Source organism: Phyllostomus discolor, chromosome 7 (genome assembly GCF_004126475.2).
Source record: "Phyllostomus discolor isolate MPI-MPIP mPhyDis1 chromosome 7, mPhyDis1.pri.v3, whole genome shotgun sequence".
Taxonomy (NCBI): Eukaryota; Metazoa; Chordata; class Mammalia; order Chiroptera; family Phyllostomidae; genus Phyllostomus; species Phyllostomus discolor.
This window is the reverse complement of record NC_040909.2, coordinates 93,277,932-93,300,874: the sequence shown is the minus strand read 5'-3', so window position 1 is coordinate 93,300,874 and position 22,943 is coordinate 93,277,932. Positions and strand designations below refer to the sequence as shown.

Here is a 22,943-nt window from a genome sequence, read left to right as displayed (position 1 = left end):
GAGCTGGTGCTGAGTTTGGAGAGATGCAGTGGGCAGATTTTGTAGGCCCTTACAAGCCCTGAGTAGTTTTGATTTTATTGTTATTTTTCTTCTTCTGTCTTCCTTAAAATTAAAGCCCACTATTTCTTGGTCATAGCAGATTTTCATTACCAGCCTAATGCGTATTCATTGTCTCATGCAGCAGAGCTGCAACACGCAAATTATCAAACTCAGCATCATTCACCCCGTGGGGCTCTCAGAAACAAGTCCATTTAGCTCTCTGCACCTCACGGGGGTCCCAAAATGGTAGTGCATATGCACAGCAGGGAAGCAGCTAATGCTATGTTGGATGCGATTTCAAAACCCAAATCCAGTCTACATTGATCAAGTGGGCCAGAGAGGAGTATTCCTCAAATGTCCACAAGTACACAATTCCCATAGCCCATTTTATATTCTTTAGTGCATTCCTCTGAATTTAAAAAGAAAAAAAAAGTGGAAATGCTTAGAGGTCCCAGAATATTTGTTTACATTTATGAAAAAAATTGATTTATATGTTCTTCTAGATATAACCAAAAAAGTAAAGTGAAAACAAAATCACTTCCAGGCCAGGGTAGGAATTCAGAATTTGCATACCAGATGAGGAAAGTTGGACCAGAGTTAATTAACAAACATTGTTAGATTTGAGTGAGCGAGTACCTTCTGCTTTCATTGTAGAATATTTTGCTGTTGAGACATCTGGATCAGACATTGGACACACATTTTTGTATGTGTCGGTATCACCCAGGGCCCATACCTGGCATAAAGGTATTTCAATGTACGTATCTTTCTTTTGCTTTCTTATCCAAATAATGACCATTTATCGAGTGATACTACAGTGATAGGCTATTGTTTAGAAAATAGAGGGTAGATGGCTGGTGTGGCTCACTGGATTGAGTGCTGGCCTGTGAACCAAAGGGTTGCTTGTTTGATTCCCAGTTGGGGCACATGTCTGGCTTGTGGGACAGGTCCCTGGTAGAGGGAGTGCAAGAGTCAACCACACATTGATGTTTCTCTCCTTCTTTCTCTCCCTCCCTTTCCCTCTCTGTAAAAACAAATAAATAAAATCTTAAACAAAAAGAAAATAGAGGGTAAATATATAGATGAGAAGAACAAGATTTGTGGAATCAGATTAACTTGAATCCTAGTTTCATCATTTTCTATGTTATTCTACCTTTCAAATTCTTAGTTTTCTCATCTGTAAAATAAGGACAAGAATACCTACTTTATAATATAGTTGTGAGGATTAAATAAGATAACACAGGAAAAGCACATGGAACCTAACATAGAATAAGGATTTTATCATGGTGGTTATTTTGTAACAATTATAGATTCACAGGCAGGTACTCAGTTTTCCTTAATGACTTTTCTTACATGGTTTGATAGGAAATTGACACACCTACAATGTATGGATATAGTTCTGTGACATTTTGTCGTGTCATATTCACACAATCACCACCACAAAATGCAGAAATCTTTCATCGCTACAAAGGTCTCACTCATGCAACCCAGAAGTCACACCCATCCAGCTTTGCCCCCTGCATGTTTACCCACTGGCAACTACTAGCAATCAGTTTGGCATTATTTGTAATTTTTCATTGTAGGAAAGTTTTATATAAATGGAATAATACAGTATTTTATCTTCTGAGATTGGACTTTTTTATGCCCTTGAGATCTATCCAAATCATTGCATGCATCAATAGTTTATTTCCTTTCATTCCTGAGCAGTGTTCTATGGTACAGATGCAAAAGTTTGTTTAACCATTTATCTCTTGAGGGACATTTTGATTGTTTCCAGTTTGGGGCTATTACAAATAAAGCTATGTATGAACAGTCTTATATAAATTTTATCTGGATAGAAACTTTTATTTCTCTGAAATAAATATTCAGAATTGTGATTTTTGGTTTTATAAGCTTTTATAACAATTTCCCCTTACTGGGATAATTATGATCCAGAAATTTGCAACTGTTGCAATGTATAAGAGATTGTCAGTAAACTCCAATAAAGACAAGAAAATAATGGAAGTTGAGTAAAATCCCTGAGTAGGACTTCAGCATTGTATTAGTCAGGATAGTTAATGCTAGCTGCTCTAACAAGAAAAAGCCTTAAAATTTCTGTAGCTCAGTTGAGATCCAGTGTAGGTCAGGCAGTGCTTCTAGGTGTCTCTCTTTCTGTTCTAGGAATCCTTCTATAGTAGAGTTCCAGCATCTCTTCTATCTTTGCTTTTAGCTGGTCAGATAAGAGAGGGGAGGTGTGACTATGAAAGATAACTCTTGATGTTTTAGAGTCAGGCCTGCATATGGCTTATATTGTTTTTGTCCGTATTCCATTGAGCAAAACCAGTCCCATAGTTTCTACTTCCCTGTGAAGGAGGTTAAGAAATGTGGTCTTCCAAGAAGAGGTAATGGAACATCTATCAGTCTAGGTTTTGCACTTTGCTAGTGAGCAGTGTGTCTGAACAGATGAAAAGATAGAGCATTCTGGTTTTGTGAGCCAAGCATTGAAGTTTGAAGTAACTCTGGCTTGAAGACCAGTCAGAAGCAATCCCTGAATCATTCCCCAAGAAGATAACACACAAAGCTAAAGGAAAGATGACAACACTGTAGCAGTGTACCCGTACTTGGTAATTATGTTGTTAAAGCAGTTGATCATGCTGCGTATAATGAACTCTCCTGACTGGAAGCTAGTAATTTGTGGGCAGACTCCACAGGGGTGGAGAGGGGATGCAGAGAGAAGAGGTGGAGATATGCCAGGACCAGTCTCACAGACCTCACTTGCCGGCGCTGAAGGTCTCTGCTCATTGTATACACTACGACCTGGCTGAGGTTAGGTTAAGCCAGGATCAGTAAACCACGGTCTGCAGGTCATGCTGAGCCCTCTGCCTGTTTGTGTATGGCCTGTGCAGTAAGGATGAGTTTTACATGTTTATATGGTTGAAAAAAATCAAAGGAAAGAATCGTATTGTAACAAGGGAAACTGTATGAAAATCAAACTTATTGTCCATAAATAAAGTTGTTTCAGAACACAGCCACACACATTGGTTTATATATTGTCTATGGTTGCTTTCACACCACAAGGACAAAGTTAAATGGTCACAACAAAGACTATCTGTGCCCTACAAAGCCTAAAATACTTGCCATCTGGCCCCAGTTTGCACGTCTCAACTATAAACCATCTAGGTGGGCCTAATAGTTTTTCATTGGGTTTGAAATTATCATTAAGTTCATGGGAAGCTGTGCCCCTTTTAAAGCCAACATTATTTAATGGCTTTTTGACACTAGAAAAGTAGCACTGCTATTTTTTAATCCACTTTTAACAGATCTTCATCATTTATTTGTCACAAAAACAGTCATCCGAGAATTAACTACCTTATTGCCAAGCTGGAAGGCAATATCCCTGAAATCCAGCAGCATTGACCCTGGAGTCTTCAGTCTGGAGAAAGAACTGCCACATGCCCAACTTTGAAGAGGACTAAAATATTACATAACCGTAGCATAGTTATATCATGTTACTGAACCTTAACCTGAGCAAAATAGAGAGGCATGGATACATGGAACAGACCAACAGCTGTCAGAGTGGAGAGGGCAGGGGCAGCTGGATGAAAGAAGGTGAAGGGATTAGCCAAAGAATATGTATGAATAACTCATAAACAGAGGCAGCAATGTGGTGATAGCCAGAAGGAAGGAAGGGAAGGGGAGGGGAGGGGAAGGAATGGGGGCATCTGTAGTAGTGTCAACAATAAAAATAAAGTTTAAAAAAAGTGTTTACATTTTGATCTCCAGTTATAAATCTCTACCTTTCTAAATTGGCTTGTTTTCCCAAAGAGCAGCAAGTTCAAAAGAGTGTCAGCAAAAAAACAAAGTTTCCTTTAAAAGGGAAAAATATTTCCATTGTGTTAGTGTTGTGAAATACTTCATTTTTAAAAATAACCTGCAGAGTCTCAGCTTTAACATCACAATTTACAGAAATGAACAAAGAGCAGTTGGGTTATTTTGATATCATGGGGGAAACATGTGACTGTTTTCCTCTAACACCTTAGAAAAATCACCACATTTCGTTCCTCCTTAACAACTTGCTAGATTTTTTTTCTGTCCACATCTGATTCTGCATTTTAAATATGTAGTTGTTAAGAGCACTGGCATAGAACTCAGACTGCCCAAATTCCCCTCCGGTACTTACTCTGTGTGACTAGGTAACAACATGATATTCTGGATACTCTGTATCTCAGTTTTTTCATCTGTAAAATGGGGTCCTGTAGTGCCAACTTCGGAGGTTTGTTCAGAGAATTCACTGGGGTATGTCATGAAAAGGGCTTAGCAGAGTGTCTGGCCTGCAGAAAATTGTTAATAATATTGTCTAGAATTAAAGATTGTTATTGCCTCACTGGAGACTGGATAGACCAATGAGAGCCTTTTGTTTTGATGCTGTAGCAAACACCTTGGCCTCATGGTTATAAAATGTAGACATAGTGTCAGAGACAGATTGCGCCTTTGTCAACAAAACCATCTGGCAGTAGACTAAGCAAATTCAAACAGAAAGAACCTCTTCTGTTTATCAAGGTACAAGGAAAAACATATTAATTATATGGACAGCAACATTACAGGTATTAATTTAAGTCAACATAAACAGTCATTTTTCATTAAGCCCTCTTAAACTCCTAGGAAATCTTAGAATTTATCCAGTTCAACCGCCTGCCTGATTAAGTCATTCTGCCACATTTAACTCCTTCCCACGGTGTGAGAAACACTGTTCCTTGAAGCCACTGACTCCATCCTTCCTTTAATATTCACCACACTACATAATTGGTGAGACCTGCACCATCCTGGACACCTATCCTATTGTGCTTCAAGTATAACACAACTCCTTTCTTCTTAAAGCATCTCGCCTTCCCTGGGCTCCCCCTCTGGTAAATGCACAACCATGTACATTCACCGGGCTGTGTAACTAGATAAGTATTCTAAATGTGTCCTCAGGCTCAGTCCTCATGTTTAAGAGCAAAATTCAAAGGAAAATTATTTGATCTCTTCACTGTGCTCTATTCTCCAGGTCAGAATCATATAATAATAAAGTACTGAAAGACAACATAAGGAACTAGAACTCTAACATGCAGTACCTAGAGAATTTAAAATGGAATGTATTGCTTATTTAGTCCCCCATGCCTCTAAATGGAGTTGGAAAAATATAGAGCTGGGCAATTAAATCAATGTGCTTGTCTTTCCAACATCACGTCAGGAATGGTGAAGGGTCTCAGGTTTCACTCTACTTGCAAGTTACCAAGTGAGCCTGCCACAGTGCCGTGGATTCCGCCAGGAGACTGAGACTCCCGGAGCAGAGACCAAGGAGCTTGTCACCCAAGGCCCAGCAGGCAGCCCGCATTCCGTGTGGTTGTTTCCACCTGCCCCTCGTGTCTCATGAGAACAAGGCGGAATGGCACATGTGGATGCAGAGAACTCAGTGGTTTGCATCAGAGGTGAGAAATAATGGGTCTCAAGCAAAGCTACCCAATTTTTACCCTGTAGGGTGTTACTCTCTTTACTATCTAGACAGCGAACACACCTGCCCTCTGCTCCGGTGGAATCACTATTGCTATTTCCCAGGCTGAACAACTATACAAGCTTCATTGAAAAAGAAATGGAAAACAAAAGCTGTCAGTGCCTGTGTTCCAAAGACGTACAAAGTACAGGAGACCCATAGAGAATGGTCTCCCAGCAAACCATAGGGTTTTATTAGGGGGGATACTTAATACCTCTAGAACATTAAACTAATCAGTAAGTATTTATGGAATGAACGCTGTGTGCTCAGAACTTCTGTAGGTATCATGGAGGGTAAAAAGCCCACGGTTTCCAGACTCAAGAAACTTAGAATTCACAGGGACTACTTGATCTAAAATAATAGGGCACCATACAAGACAAGCTAAAGTTAAATTAGGAATGACTTACTCATTCACAGACAGAAATATTAAGTTCTTAGTATAAACACTAAAATTTACTTAGTGCTGACTGTAAATAGGCACTAATCGAAGCCCTTTATGCCTATTTTTTTCACTGTCCACAAAACTTCATTGAAGTGATCAGTACATGTATCTGTCTGAGAAAAGTTTTAAGTCATCCACTTGATGGTTACAAACACATCTGGATCTGTTTTATTGGTATATTTTTTGTTTTCTTGGCAAGGGAATATCAAGAATCAAATTCCAAAGTCCTGACTTTTAAAAATCTATAAAAAGGGAGAATAAACACTGTACAATTCAAGAAGACAATTCCATGTAAGTCCAGCCAGACAAGTTGACAAGTAGAAGTGAAATAATCTCTTATACAAAATGCAAAAAGAGTCAAAGGTAAGTTACAAAAGGTAAAATTTTTGTCAGAAAATTGTTACTATGTAGAGCTACATAAGGATGCCTATTAGTTGTTTTCTTTAAAAGGAAAGGAAATCAAACTATCAGCTTTCTATTCATTTTAGAAAGAAAAATAAGGAAATGTTCAGAAAATACTTCTGACATTAAATGAATTTTTTCTCACCTGCTCTCTAGAAGCCACAAACATCTGACATATTATTGCCAATCTGTGGAAATGAAAAAATAACATAAATGTTTGGCTTTCAGTGGGACACTTGAATCAATCATTTGAATGATTTCCAGAGCAATCCTAGATCTGGGCTCAAGGAGTGGGGGGTCAATGTTGAGTACTTGAAATTCCACTCTTTCTCCAGGGCCCCAGTCCAGACTCCTTCTCTTCTTCATGCTATTAAGTTTTGCCTCTGTTATATTTCCTATGGGAACCAGCCCTACTTTCCCCACTCCTATATCCACAAAAATTCCAAAGTGGCATTCTCAACTTTGCCTGTAAGAATTGCCCCCACCTGGCCGGTGTAGCTCAGTGGATTGAGTGAGGGCTGGGAACCAAAGGATCACCAGTTCGATTCCCAGTCAGGGCACATGCCTGGGTCACAGGCCAGGTTCCCAGTTGGGGCCATGTGAGAAGCAACCACACATTGATGTTTCTCTCCCTCTCTTTCTCCCTCCCTTCCCCTCTCTCTAAAAAATTAAATACATATTTTTTTAAAGCCCTTTGGTCTTTAAAAAAAAAGAATTGCCCAACCTTCAAATCTGACAAGCTGACTATGCTTCTCTCAAAATTGAGTTTATCAAAATCCGTTTGAAAGTCAAAGCTTTCAGGCTGGCTGGAACCACCTAAGATGATTTGTGAGGTAAGTGCAATTGTTTGTAATTTTTCTGCCATTTTCTCTATTCTTTCCTTTTCAAGGAATGGACTTTACTTTTGCTTGCATTTCAGGTTTTCCACTCTCACACAGTGTTTCTTCAGTGTATGATAAAAAACCTTGTTGCTACATCACATGATTCCGGGTGGATACAAGTTGGATCCAAAGGATCTGGATTCAGTTCAGCATTTGCTAGGGTTTTGCTCTTCTTGCCCTGGTTCTCATTTGTGACCTCACACCTGCAAGAGAGGTCACAGCAACTCCCTGACTTGGGTCTGCAGATTCAGTTGCTGACTACTGCCAGATTTTTTAATATGATGCTGGATAATTCTGATGAAGCCAACACACTTTTGGAAAGAGTTTGGGTCCAGTCCTTTCACTTTCTTCAGATGTTCTAAGTTGCTGAGGGGCCCATTTTTCTCTTGCCATTCAATACTATGAGTATTTTTGGCTCAGTTAGCACCAAGTCTTACAATATGCCTTAACAAGACTTCTGAACAGATGTTAACATCTACTCCCACAAAGCTGACACAGTCTTCTCCAGCACTGTCTGGTGTTGTCCTGAGGAATGCCTGGGAGGCATCATACTGACACATTCCAACTCTAACATGTCTCACTCAGTTTTCACCAGCTCAACTAATGGATCTTCTATACATCTTGCTACAGAAACCGCACTCCTCAAATTAGAGTCCAGTCCTGGCATCTATTTGTTAGCTACAGGGCTGACACCGTAAGTTAATGCTCCTGCTTCACTGACCATACGCTGGACAACATCTAATAGTGCAAAGTAATTTTTCATGACCATGTCAGCAGAGTAAGCTTCTGTTTCCCTGTTTCCCAGCAAGCAGTTCCATTTCCAATCACCACCACGCTGCTGTTGAAATCCAGCAAAAGCGTTTTCATTTTCTCCACCTCTTTGAAGCCTTGTCCACAATGCAAGCAAACCACATAGTATAATGCATCTGGCTGGTAAGAGAAATTATAGCTAATTTGCAACCATGTTTGTAACCAAGATCCACAAGCCCTGGAACAAGGCTTAAGAGGAGCTGACAAAGTTTCCATCCAAACATCATTACTGACTCCTTCTCTGCATCTAATGTTAGTTTGGCTCTGAATTCTCTACAGTAGAGAGGATAAACAAGTCATTTAAAAGAATCATCCATTGACTTGCGTAAGATCTTCATTAACTCCCGTCTTGCAAAGTGACATGGTCTTCACTTGTTTTGGATGCACCACCTACAGAATTCAGTCTTTTTTTTAAAAAAAAGATTTCATTTATTTATTTTTAGAGAGAGGGGAAGGGAGGAAAAAAGAGAGGGAGAGAAACATGGATCATTTTCCTGTTGTTTGCACCCCAAGAGGGGACTAAACCCACAACCCAGCATGTGCCTTGATGGAAATCGAACCAGCAACCTTTTGGTTTGCGGGACGACACCCAACCAACTAAGCCACACTGGCTGGGCAGAATTCATTCTTAACTCCATCAAGAGTGTTGACCTTGACTGTAGTATATTCAAGTTTTCTCCACAGTTAATTGCCAAAATCTGATGATGTTGAATAGTTTTTATGTTGCATGAAAAAATTCTGGTAGAGGTGAAACTTATCATTATCTTTCTCATTTACTTTTTTAAAGAACACTTTGCTGGAGATGATGGAATAGAAATATATGTATTGGGGCACAATTTCCTTTTGAGGTCATGTGTATATCTGTCTTTAGCAATCATGCCTGCTAAAATATGCTGAACTCCTGTTTCAATGTCCTGGAGTGTCAAAAGCCCTTATACCTTCAGTTGAATGTTAAACAGCAGATTGAGCTTCTGTGGATTCTCAAGCAGTGTCCTGGCTGCTTCCTCCAATCTAAACTGCCTTTCTCATTGGGCTTTGGTGACTTTGCTCCAAGTTTTACAAGGAGAGGGGACCTAAAAAAACAGAATTTATTTACTAAAAATTGTGTACTTAGTCTTACACATTTAAACTTTAGTCACCTTCAAAGTACTCTCCATTTGATGCAATACACCTATCAAGACATTTTTTTCCACTGCTCAGAAAACTTTTTGAGCTTGTCACTTTTGATGCCTTTTAGTGCTTCTGCCATATTTTGTCTTGCCTCTTCCACATCAGCAAACTGTTTCCCTTTGAGGGCTTTTTTACCCAAGGAAACAAAAAGAAGTCATTTGGGATGAGATTGGGTGAATAGGAAGGGTAGGGCATGGGGGTCATGCCAGTTTTGGTCAAAAACTTCTGGACACTCAGCACAGTGTGGGCAGGTATACTCATAAATCACCCATTATGAAATGGGAAAACACATTGAAAGAGTCTTCAAAAAAAAATTCACTGAAGACAGATGCAGCCTCTCACAACTGGTACACTGATACAGAAGGGTTCCCAAAACACTCACCTAGTGGTGGAAGCCTGTACTACAAGGGTCCTGGCTTCCAGAAGATAATTGCAATTTTGGGGGGATACCCTCTTGTATATGGAGGTGACACTTTCTAGTTCAAAAGTTTTGCAGTTCAGCAAGGGTCTTAACAAGCATTCACACATCTTCCCCTCCTTCTTAATTTTCTGGATTATACTACAAATCTTTGCAACAGCCCATAGCTTCCCTAGGTTTCTTAAACTTCTCTCAAGTAATCAGTGCCACGATTATTAATGAGCTCTTTTCAATAATGTACAATGAAGGGAATTGTGTTATCATCATTAAAGAGATGAATGATGTTGGCACAAACTCCAAGATTCGATATCAGTTCTTTCAGATAAAACCTGTACTATGTCCTACTTCATTTCCACCTCCTCATTGTATTATTGGCATTCACCACAAAACCAACAGGTTTCCGAGGACACGTTTCAGTCTTCACTTTCTTTGAAGGGGACTGACTGCCCAACTGTACAGTCATCCTCATTCTCTTCCTTCTGGCTCACCCCTTCCTGCAGGTGCCTGTGGGTGGCGTCTCTGTGCGTGAATCTCACTCTTGACACAGCTGTCTTTGTTGGTTTCTTCACCAACTTTTCACTCTTTGGTCCTCTGAGCTGAAGGTGAGGGAGAAGAGAAATGGTCTATTAGAAATGCTCTTTGACTTACTTGCTGCTGAAGATTTAGAAAGCTTCCAAGTTTTCCATATTGTAAATGGCATTGGGATATATATTTGTGTGCAGAAGCTTTTTTTTCAATTCATTTAATCAAAGCACTATCTACAGGCATAGTCTCCTCATACATATGCTAAATCATTTTTTAATATTTTTCTGCCACTGAGAAATGCCTAAGAATCCATGTTTTATCAAACCTTTAGCATTTAGTATCTTGTTTTGCCTAAACTGCGTACCTGATTATTAGTGAGGTTGACCATTTTTCCAAGTTTATTAACCACTTATATTTCCACATTTGTGAATTATTTTTTATATAAGTTGGCCAATTTGTCTTAGTGTTTCCCTATTGATTTGTATGACATAATTATGCCAAATATTTCTTTGACTTTGTTATTATTTATTATTCTGTTAATAGAAACTTTAAATTTTAGTGTATTTAAAAATTTTAAACTCTTCCATTTTTTCCGATGTGTTTTAATCTAAGAAAATTATTTCTAATTTAAAAGATCAATCAGTATACATTGATATCTTCTATTTTGGAGTGTCGGGGGGTTTTGTACATTTAATTTCTTAATTGAGCTATAATAGTATTTTTTAAATCTTACGTTGATTTCAAGTTTAGCAGTGCTTCACCAAATAGCCATCTTCAATATTTAAGTGGATGTTGTGTGCCTAATGTGTGCTGGAGAATTAAATTGCCTTTGCACAGTTCAAAGAGAGAAGCTTAGAACCAATGCGTTAAGTCATAAATTTTGGTTTCATAAAAGACAGATCATTCTAAATGGTGACGATGTTTAAAATTTTTAACAACTGACATGCCATATGCTCCAAATATCCATGTGGACACCGGCTGTGAAGAACTGAGGACAGCATTTTGGTGTGACAGGATGGCCATCAAGCCTGGCTAAAATTACTTGAGTATGCAATGGACCACCTTGGGGTTAAAGTACAATTGCCACATGCCTCAGCTCAGGAGTTTTGGTTTATGGCTGTTTATGCTTGTATGACTTTTTCATTTTTAACACTATCCTAGTTTAAATAATCCTGTTACATACTGTTAATGCAACTGGGCATTGCCCCTCTCTGTTTTCCCAGGCATAAAGCATCATGCAATCAGTCATCTGGCCAGGTCTGTGCCAGGTGCTGAGGAAGTTATAAAGAAAAACTAGATTACAAGCTTGAGAACTAACTAACCATTCCAATAAATAAAACAGATAACTTTAGTATAAAACACATTTAGTGAAAAGCAAATCTATGCCAGCTGGCACTGCCTAGTTAGGCTGGTCAGGACAGACAATGTAAACAGGGTGGGGAGCTGGCTTTGAGGCCAGGGCTCCTGGAGGGAAGTGGTAGAAGGTGATGTCATCCTTGGTCAAGGGGAATTCCCCAGCAACCACAGGACAGTGGCCCAGAGGCCGAAAACAAAAGCCTTGCAAAGGGAGCAAGCATGAGGAAAGGAAGCAGGGGGCAGCCTGTCCCTCCCTGCAGGGTAACTTGGTGTGCAAATCCAAGAAGCCCCCAGTCTCAGCCAGTCCAAGGTCAATGGATCATGGCAACCTGACCCAGAGTCCTTTGTCCTTGAGAAAGGACCTTTCTCAACCAAACTAGCACAGGGAACACAATATGTACCAAGAGTCTGAGGAAAGTACATAGAAAAGTGTGGCCTTCACAGTGTGAGAAATGCTAGTAAAGAATGAGTATTTGAGGAAAACAACCTTTTGGCTGCTAGACTGTGTTTCTTTGATTGCATGAGACTAGGTCATGTCGGTGGAGTGGAGTGAATATTGTGCATAAATAATTAGGAAGACAGAGCAGTGCTAAACTGAACAGTAAAGGTTTGGAGTACAATAGACATTCAGAGGATGGGCTGATGAGAGTAGGCTGGCATGGGAAGAGGGCCAACTTCATGGTCTCAGAGGACTGCTTAGACTTGGCCAGGCAGAGAAGGGCAGGAGGGTGCACAGCAGAAGGGAAAACAGCTTCGGTGGCAAACAAAAGATGCACCCATTGCTTACAATCTCAAACTGTTAAGGGAAACCAAACTTGATTTTTCTTTGAAATATCTGTTCTTTCTTCAGCCAGAGTCACAGGACCCCTTTCCTGGATATCTCAGCTTTGACTGAAGCCTGCCTTAAGTGCTCTAGTCTAGGAAGTGTGCATTTACCCCTCCTTCTATTTCAGTCTTGCTACGATTGACATCCACATGTGACTTCACTTTTAAATGTCACTCTGCTTCCCCCTATCCAGGTCATTCTTTGAAGGACCTTAGGTCACAAATCCAGCCAGATTGCGAACTTAGTTGGCCCTGATCATTTATGCTTATTTGCCACGTACTCCTTCAAGAAGTACATCAATTTGCCATTCCCTAGTCATCTGCATTCTAGTTGGATTAGCGGAAAGGATGTCTTCTCCTTTATTTGATATTTTACCTTTACAAGTCAGTGGGGACAATGGGCCTGCAGACTGTGTTACATAGGAATAGAAGGCATTTCTTATCTTCTTAAAACATTACACTAGGATCATCTTGCTGGGACATGCAGTTACAGCATATCATGATCTTGGCAGAAATGTGGATGTGAGCTCCGCCCTTCTACCCTAGTTTGTCTCCAGAGAGTTTCATTAACATTGTATGTAGAATCTATTTCTTAACTTGGTTTCTTCCCCTTCCGTCCTTCCTTCTAAAAAATCAGCCTGAGGTATAATCTATATATAATAAAATTCACAAATTTTAACTGTTCTATTTGCTGAATTTTGTCTGCTATCTAGAGTCAGGTGAGCAGTCCCACAATCATTCTATGGAAGGGCTCCCTGCTGCCAGCTCCCTCCTCCCAGCCCTGCCTTCCGCACAGTTGGCCCCTTCCTTCATTATGAAGAAGGATGTGAGCATAGACATGTGAATATCCCCAAGGGCTTCTTGTTCTCAATCTACACAGTAATTGCACTTTTCTGATCATTTCCTACTAGGTATCCTGAAGAATCAGGAATCATTAAAATCCATCTCCCTTTTGCCCACTTACTAGGAGCCATAAGCTGGACTCACTATCTTTGTTGACTTGATCTATGTCCATCAAATACATATTTATTCCATGTTTCCAAAGATATGTCACTATCACTGACATCTTTTCAGAGGCTGAATGACAGAACTCCAAGCTTAAAGGGGAAGAAAGGCACAGTTGAAACTAGATGTGCAATTTTTCTTCCTATTACCTTCAGCTAGCTAGATTTTGATAAGATTTTGTGTCTGAAAGATTGTTACACTTATTCTATTAATCTATGGAGTAAGAAGAAATAATGAATTAGGTTCAGAAAAGAGTATGGGGGATAGGCAATGGCATTGTAGATATGGTGGGGTCAAAATGCATTATAAACCACTTTTTGAACATGGGTCAAGGCAAGAATAGTGCCAGGTTCTGGGATACCACACCAGAATAAGATGTGGGTCTTGCCTATAAGGAGCCCACAAGTCCATTACAGAAGGTAGCCAGGTATTCAGGTAGTGACAATATCATGAGATACACACAAGGACCATCTGCTATGCAAGCATACACAAAAACCAGGGAGCTTATTCTTTGGTCAGGAAGCCACCTGGAGACAGTGATCTAAGACCAGGATTGAAAAATGTTCAGCGTATAAAACCTGGGAATTTGTTTCTCAGAGTTGTTCATGGTAATAATTCATTCATGAAGTAGAAATGAGAGAATATTTAAAATTAAATGGTATTATTTGGAAGCATTCAAAAAGTGAGGAAAGTTGCAAGTGAATCAGATCATATGCAAATCTAAAGTGATTCAATTGAGTGGAGGAGAGAGAAAGAGAGAAAATGTGCCACACCATGGAACAGACACTTGGCAGGAGCTGAAAGCCCAAGCCAGCACTCCTACTGCCTTCCCAAGGAGGGTGATGTTGCGCATATCCAAGCATGAGGTAGGAATTATGTTGAGCAGAAAATGGGAGACCATGGTTCCTGATCCAGCTTTGGAGAACCAGTTTACTCACCAGTAAAGTCAAGAGATGGAGCTGAATTATCTCTCTAGTGCTTTAACCTCTAGAATTTGCTGATTTGTTGTTCACCTGGCAGGTGTTTGTAGCTTTATCATTAGGTGCAAGGATGTTAAGATGTTACCTGAGGAACTCAAATAAGTGGGACAATGATGACTGTATCTGCCCTGGAGCTCTTCAAAGGAAAACAACATCAGGCTATTCTTCCTCAGTAGCTATGGCTTTTACCACGTGTAGAGAATTCAAATGAAAGTAACCCTGCTAACCTGGCTGAAATGACTCGACCAGAGCCAAAGGTACCCACAGAGATGTATGTAAAACTATAGCATGACACAAATAACTTGGGGTGAAACACTGTCAGTATGTGTTACACAATCAGAGTTCCTAGTGGTGGTGTGAGCATGATACATGAAAGAAAAAATGGGTCACTGGAGTTGCTTTGTACTCTATATGACTATGAGTCATCTTGAAGCACATTACGATCTGCTAACATTACAGTTTTAGAAGCACTGAGACACAGAATGTCTCTAAGTTGCTGAGTATGTTCCTAGGGTTCCTCATTACTGCCTGAATTCTTAAATAAATGCTCATCACCTAGAGTAATCTGAGTGTCTTTTGTCTTTTCTAACTATGAATACCTCAAGGACAGGCAGGAGGCTCTTGGACTGAATCATGCTCATGCATAAAGACAGATGAGGAAGAGATTTCGTTCTGCTAAAAGAATATGTGCTTCTAGAAGACCTGGTTGCATAATAAGGTATGAGTAAGTTGAAGCTGCAAAAATATATATTTGTTCCTTTTGGTTTGCAATTAAGATGAAGAAATAAATTGGGAACGTTGGCTTTATGACTTAATTGATGATATGGGAATTGTAACTGACAGGAACTCTGAAGGGTCTGAGATTTTACCCTACTTGCAACTGACATGTTAGCCTGTCAATTGTGTGGATGCTGGCAGAAGCCATGAGTATCCTGGCTCAGAGACAAAGCAACTGTGGCACTCACGGTGTCAGCATTTGTATCTGGTTTTCAAGCCCCAATTCTCACAGGGTATAAAAGGGTTGAGACTCATGCACGCAGGGGCTTGCATTCCAGGAGAACTTTCAGCATAGGAAACTTAAATCATTTATAATTGTGGTTAAGTTTGCCTGATATACATGAGACATATGTCCCTTCCTCTGGAGGGAGATACCATCTGTGTCATTCAAGGATGTTTGCAGAGCAAACATTCCTGCAAATACAACATCCTTAAAAAGGGAGTGTCTATGCTGAAAAAACAAGCAGAAACAGACACAGAGAATTCTCTCCCAAATTTGGGGAGTATAAAACATAAAGGTATATTTCATGCTGTAAGGGTAAACATTGTTTAGTGAAGTTTTTCTCTGTTATGCCTACATGTAAAAATTTTTATCTTTTACATTGGAAAAAAATTAAGAACCATTGGCATATTACTAAATATATTTAGTTCTTACATTCTGAGCACATGACATGGTTTACATAATACCCAAATCTGTGCACTAGCAGTATGTATTATGTTAGAGTCCTTCTATAATATACAGTTGACCCTTGAACAATCCCCTTGCAGTCAAAAATCCACTTTTGATTCTCCAAAAACTTTTTTTTTTAAGATTTTATTTATTTATTTTTAGAGAGGGGGAAAGGGAGGGAGAAATAGAGGGAGTTAAACATCAATGTGTGGCTGGCTCTCACATGCCCCCTACTGGGGACCTGGCCCAAAACCCAGGCATGTGCCCTGACTGGGAATCGAACTAACGGCCCTTTGTTTTGCAGGCCAGTGCTCAATCCACTGAGCCACACCAGCCAGGGCCTGAAAACCTTTCTAATAGCCTACTGTTGACTGAAATCCTTACTGATAGCATGAGACAGTAGATTAACATATATTTTGTATGTTATATATATTATATACTTTATTTTTATAATAAACTAGAAAAAAGAAAATGTTATTAAGAAAACAGTAAGATTATCTGCCAGTTTTTTAATTGTCACAAGTCCCCCCCATGAAAATTTCTAATATATGTATTGAAAAGAGCCACATATACATGAACACGTACAGTTCAAACCCATGCTGTTTAAGGGTCAACTGTAAATTATGAACATAATTCCATAGACTACATACTCTATTCATGGTTGATGAATCCATTCAAGTATTACTTTTTGAAGACTAGAAAATTTTAGATACTTTGCTGTATTTTTTAACCTAATGGAATTTTAAGAACATAATTTTAACTTAGGTTTAAGGTAGATAGTGTTCAAAATGTGTAATATGAATTTATATGACAGAATAAAATGTGGAAAATTTTACATCACTGACTGAATTAATTGATGCTTTGTCAAGCACTGAGTTGAATAAAAAGCACACACAAAAATTAACAAATATTTGACATCTTCATGGCTACAATGCAAATATTTATTTCAGCTGACTTACATGTTTGTGAAACGAATGTTTTGAACACACAAAATAAATGTTGGATCTTTAATGTATTTGTTAGTTCAATATTTTTAAAAACCCTTTAGATGATAGGCAAAATTTTGTTAAAACTAGTTTTAAAAGTCCAGTTCAATATGTATTTACTGAGTTTGCATATGAAACAGGATCTGAGTCATGTCAGAGATATAAAGATATGTAAAATACCTCTCTGAGTTCATGTTGGTCACATAGCTTAGAGTGATTATAATTTTTTAGGCTAAAAGTTATATGTAGTTTTCTATTGTAGGTACCTACAATATTGCCTTTATTTAATAAGTATTCACTATTATTGTTGCTAAGGCCAGGACCACAATAAAACTTTATAATGCTAAAATAATTATTTTATATTAATTGAAAAAAATTACCCATTTAGTTGAATATTTCTAAATCTAGGGGGAAAACAATTTTAAGAATGAATGTAGATCATATATTAGAAATAGAACATCCACAATCTTAACATATGAAAAACACTGTCCCCAAAATTTTATGTACTGCCAAAGATACAACTGTAATGACAGAACCAAATACCATATCACTGGTCTATTAAAACATGGAATTATTGTGTTTATAGGATTGAATCATTTAAGGGAAGGCAACAAATAATACTCTTCTTGGAAGTTTATTATTTAAACATGAAGAAATGCCATAAGTTCATTGAACTTTTAATTTATTATATTGTCCCCCTAAAGCACCCGGGGGGAAAAATACAGGAAAACTAACTGGCAGATCTCTCTCTCTGTCTCTCTCTCTCACACACACACATACACACACACACACACACACACACACAGAGTTTCTCCAAGGTAAATTTGTGGGTCAGGGATCATTCAGACAAACCAAAATATCTTCATCATTTAAGATGTTAATAATTTCATTAATGGGTACTATTTATTTTGCATAATATGGAGAGTATAAAGAAAGATGGTATTTGTAGAAAGGTAGCAAAACCCATTTAGGAGAGGTCCTTTGTTGGGTGCAATCCGGACTATAGTGGGTCAGTTAATTGAGAAAACACAGTTAATGTGGGAAATTATGGAAAACCTACACGTCTTAAACATGTAAAGGATGTCCATATATTGTCATTTGCCTATCTTGTAGCATAAGGCAAGGACTTTTCTCTGAGTATATTCACTACTTGCAGTTCCTTTTTTTCATAAACATTTTCTATACTCAGAACATTTCATCACCTCACAAAGAAGCTCTGGGCGCATTTGTAGTCACTCTGTATTCCCTACCCAACCACCCACCCACCAGCTTCTTGCAGTCACTAATCTTTTTTCTCTGTGCATTTACCTATTCTGGATGTTAATATAAATGGAATTATTCAATATGTGACTTAAAAAAAGTTTTATCTCCATTCTATACACTCCTACTTGACAATCATCAGCTGTTTTGCTATATCTGTGGGTCTGTATCTGTATTTTTTATTTATATTTTGTTTTTTTAGTTTCCATTTAATAAGTGAGATCACATGGTATTTGTCCTTCTCTGTCTCTTTTTTTTTTCACTTAGCATAATGACCTCAAGGTCCATCCATGTTGTCACAGGTAACAAGATTTCGTTCTTTTTTTCAGGGCTGAATAATATTCCATTGTATATATACCACACCTTCTTCATCTTTTTATTCATTCATCTACTTCAACCATATAAGTAATACATCATTTAGGATGGCCAGCTTCAGTTGTTTTAAGTCAAGCAATTTGCTTTCATCATTGGTTTGAACTTTTGATTCATTTTCTTCACAATCAGCAAAAATGTTTTCTCCAAACCTAATTTGATGGCAATTTTTGTTTTTACCAACTTGCCTTTATCAAGTCATCTAAAGCTGTCAGCCTTATATTTACACTCACACCTAGTTACTTTACATAATATTTAACTTATATATATTTATAATAATAACCACAATGGCAAAATGAGGTTGAAATAAAACTAACTCAAAAAGTATATGAAGTTTGACTAGTGACAGTGAAAAGAGGCAGGTGTTGGAAAAGCAGCTGATCTTACTAGGTGTGAGCACCCAAATGGTGGGAGTAGTATCTGGCAAGCCAGATCAGTGGAAGGTGGTTAAAAAAGTTTTTACTGTATGTCAATTTTATTGCTATCAGTATTTACACAGAAGAAATACTAGGTTGTCCTCATCTCCTTCAACAACTAGAGAAAAGGTTATTTTTGAAAGACCAGGTTGCTTCAATTCACGAACCACACACTCACAAATTATTTTACTTTTACTTTCATATAATTTTCATCAGTATAAATACATTTTTGAAGGTTCTAACAACTTGTTACTAAAAAAGCAAATTTCTTCCAAATTCCTATGGAGGTTTTAAGACAATATCACTGTCCCACATGTAATTAATTAAATTTTTCTTCTTGTCACAAAATTGTTAATAATCCTCACCTGAGGACATGCTTATTGATCCTAGAGAGAGGGGAAAGGAGGAAGAGAGAGGAGGAGAAACATCAATATGAGAGAGAAACATCTATCTGTTGCCTCTCATATGCTCCTAACCAGGGACCAAATCTGCAATACAGGCATGCTCCCTGACCAGCAGTTGAACCTGAGACCTTCAGTTTACAGGATGATGCTCCAACCAATTGAGCCACACCAACCAGGGCTACATGTTATCTTTTATCAATTATTACCTAGTACTAGAGCACCTCTTAAAACTATAATCTTTAAACTCACTCGCATTCTTCTCACATGCCTTTGCATTTTCTCCCTCAATTCTTAAATCCCGTTATCGTAGTGTTAATGCTCCAGAGCTTTTAGCATCTATCTTGTTGTCCCACTAATGTTTTGTATAGTGTCACAGCGACCAGGGCTTAAGATTTCTTTCCAATATCCTTGGAAAACAATATTTGGTTTATTTTTACTGAATGGTTTTCTAATGATGCTTTTAATATTTTCGTAACTACTACCCAACTCATCCGTTTTGTGGGTCTCATAGTGCAGTTTCAGGTGGTCCTTTTGAACTCAGGCCTTTACACTTCAACCCTTAGTCCTTATATTTATTCTTGGATTTGGTGACTTTCGCTTTCAGACTCCTTCTTAAAGGAGATTTGTTTAATTTCGAAGATGCTCCCTAAGATCTGGTGCTGCCAACATTCCAGGAACTGTTCATTGATTTGTATTTGTACTGGATTTTGTGCTGTGATTATTTTTAAACTGGTTACAGATTGCTGGCAGGGAAACCAAGCAATCAATAGTTTTTGTTTATTGTATCTGTATAACCACATGTTTATTTATCTGTATAACCATATGCAAATTCTACAGGTGCCCTGAATTCTGAGGAAGTGGTAAAGATCTGTCTGTCTCTAATGACTTGCTTAGCAATAGAGGTTCAGGATGCATTCTGTATACTTGCAGTTTTTAAGGTTGTTAATATTAAAGCCCACTTAAAACCAATGACTTTTGGCTATTAACAGTAAAATAGGCTGCATTTTAAGTCCATTTTATATAAATATTCTAACATTTTAGAATGATACAATACCTCATGATATTTGCTTTTAAGATGGAGGATAAACTTATCAATACTAATTATAATGCTACTTAAAATTTAAGTATTCACTATTCTTGCTAAGATCAGTGGTATAGTAGAAGGGAGTCGTTTCTATTAAATGCTTCTGTAAGTACATTTGAAAGGCCTACATTGACTCCAAGATTATGTATTCTGGTTTGAAAGAACATCCTGGGACAACCTTGATAGCAAATGTTCTTCCTCAGGCAATTCCTCTCCTTCCTCAACCTCTGGGAGGAAGGTGTATTTAACCTTGGAAGTGAAAAGAGGCTGGAGTGTTTTTTCATTATGAAAGCCCAACATCAGGGCATGTTTTTCAGCCATATAGAGCAGTGCTTTTCACCTGGTGTGCCCCAGAACACTGGTGGGCTGAAAATACTTTTTAAAACATGCAGTGTTTGAGTAGTCAGGGGCACTGACCTCTTTTCCCTTCGACTGTCAAATTAAAAAAAAAAAAAAAAAAAAAGACAACAGCCAACACAACAATAGCCGTTCTATGTGAATGAATCAAAATTATACTTTTTTGGGGGGTCAGATCGGCAAAATACATATTTTTTGGTGTGCCATACAATGAAAAAGGTTAAAAATCACTGACATAGAGGATGGTTTATACTGTCATGTGGAAGTAATGCGTGATATCTATGCCTACCGATATAAATGCATAAGCATTTAGATTACAAGAGATGCCAACAGAATAAAGAAGCAAGTAAAATTCCTCTGGTCACCTCTCACCTCCTGTTCTGCCTGCAAGAGCGCAGAAGCGATTTAAAAAGGCAAGCGCTGAAGAAAAAAAGCTTGCAGACCTCTCTCAAAATGACTTATTTTCCTTCGTTCTTCAACAGTCAAGACTGTCAACATGGCTTTTTTTCAGCCATACATTAGCTTTCAAAGATAGATTACATTTTCACAAGACACTCATTATCCTTTCCTGTGTGGAGAGCAGCTTCGCCACATCCAGAAGTGATTCGAAAACTGAAATAACGCGGGACCCCAACAAAAACAGGCAGCCAGTCCAACGCCTCTAAAAGCACTTAGCCATCCGCCCCGCACCAAGGGAGGAGTCCCTCTTGCCCCGCCCCTTACTCTCACCCCGCCCCCTTCCGTAACCCGGATACACACCCACGCTACCCTTTCACCTCCCGGCAGTTGGCTAACGTGGACTGGAGACCCGCTGGCCCGCAGTGGAGTCGGGGTGTGCCGCCCAGGGGAGCTGGGCGCGCGGAACTGCGAAGGTGTGCTTCGCCGCGCAGCTCATCTTTCCCAGAAGGAGCTATGGGGCGCGCGGGCGCCGGGGAGCGGGCGCCTGTGTAGTACGCACGGTTCCTGGCCCGGGAGCGCGGCGGTGGCGTGCGCTTGGGAGGCCTTTGAAGGCCGCGGTCCGGAGTGCCCACCCTCTGGCGACATGGCCCCCATGGGCATCCGCCTGTCCCCCCTGGGGGTGGCCGTGTTCTGCCTGCTGGGGCTTGGCGTCCTTTACCACCTCTATTCGGGCTTCCTAGCCGGTCGCTTCAGTCTCTTCGGCCTGGGCAGCGAGCCTGGCGGTGCCGCGGCGGCACCCGTGGCCGTGGCCGACGGTGGCACCGTGGACCTGCGCGAGATGCTGGCCGTGTCCGTGCTGGCTGCCGTCCGCGGTGGCGACGAAGTGAGGCGCGTCCGCGAAAGCAACGTCCTCGAGGAGAAGTCCAAGGGGAAGACGCGCGAGGGAGCCGACGACAAGATGACCAGCGGGGACGTACTGTCCAACCGCAAGATGTACTACTTACTCAAGACCGCCTTCCCTAACGTGCAGGTGGGTGCTGCGAGCGCCGGGCACAGTAGGGCGGCGAGCCGAGCGCTCAGGCCTGGGATCACGGGAGCTTTGGAACATGGCTCATCACGGAGACTCTTCCCAACTGCCCTAGATCTCGGGGTTCTGGCTCCCATTTTGCAGATGTGGATGGAGATTGAGACGCTGAACTTTAGGTGTTCAAGGTCACACAGACAGTTGGTTGGACGAGCTAGGTGAGATTGCAGGCAGTCTGACCCACGGCCCATGCCCCCTGGTCCCTGCTGGAGGGTGTGTGTGGCATATGCACCTGAGATCAGGAGCTTTGGATTTAGGAGAGCTGTCACATCAAAATGCTAAGGTTAAGCACTTCTGTAAAATGAAAGGTATTGAACTAGAACCCCCAACGTCCTCTAGCCTTCATTGATTTAATTACTGGAACGTTTGTGACTGTACAATACACGTTTTCTGGCCGATGTACCTACCAGGAGCCAAATGAAGGCCAGCAACTGTGAACGTGTTGCTGCCTGGCCTCTGTGGGGTGGATGCTTATGAATTAACTGTAGTTGTCATTATCACGACCTTCTTAATACCACAGATTTTGGGGGTCCTTCAAGGAAGTGTATGGAAGTATATTTCTCAGTAACTTCAACTGTCTATCCGTTATTTCTTCATAAAATAGAAACTGAAGAGTACTTGCCTTTGGGTACATTTCTGGTAAGGAATTGATATTTTCTTAGGGAAATTCAGACATTTTAACTACTAGGAAGAAAAATTGTTTCCAGTGGAATTTAATTAGTTAGATAAACAGTGAAATCTAACTCCGAGTTTCTTTGGAAGGTATTTGACC

At 39.7% G+C, this 22,943-nt stretch overlaps 1 protein-coding gene and 1 pseudogene across 1 annotated transcript in view; one reads left to right on the top strand and one right to left on the bottom strand.

The window, feature by feature from the left end:
• Positions 1–6,569: 6,569 nt before the first annotated feature.
• Positions 6,570–21,583, bottom strand: LOC114514797 (annotated as a pseudogene).
• The window catches only part of BPNT2 (3'(2'), 5'-bisphosphate nucleotidase 2), a 30,190-nt gene continuing 28,701 nt past the window's right edge, over positions 21,455–22,943 (top strand). Inside the window, exon 1 of the mRNA XM_028533626.2 lies at positions 21,455–22,117. Within this exon, the coding sequence (XP_028389427.1) occupies positions 21,731–22,117 (387 nt within the window). The 5' untranslated portion in view covers positions 21,455–21,730. The remainder of the gene's footprint in view (positions 22,118–22,943) is intronic.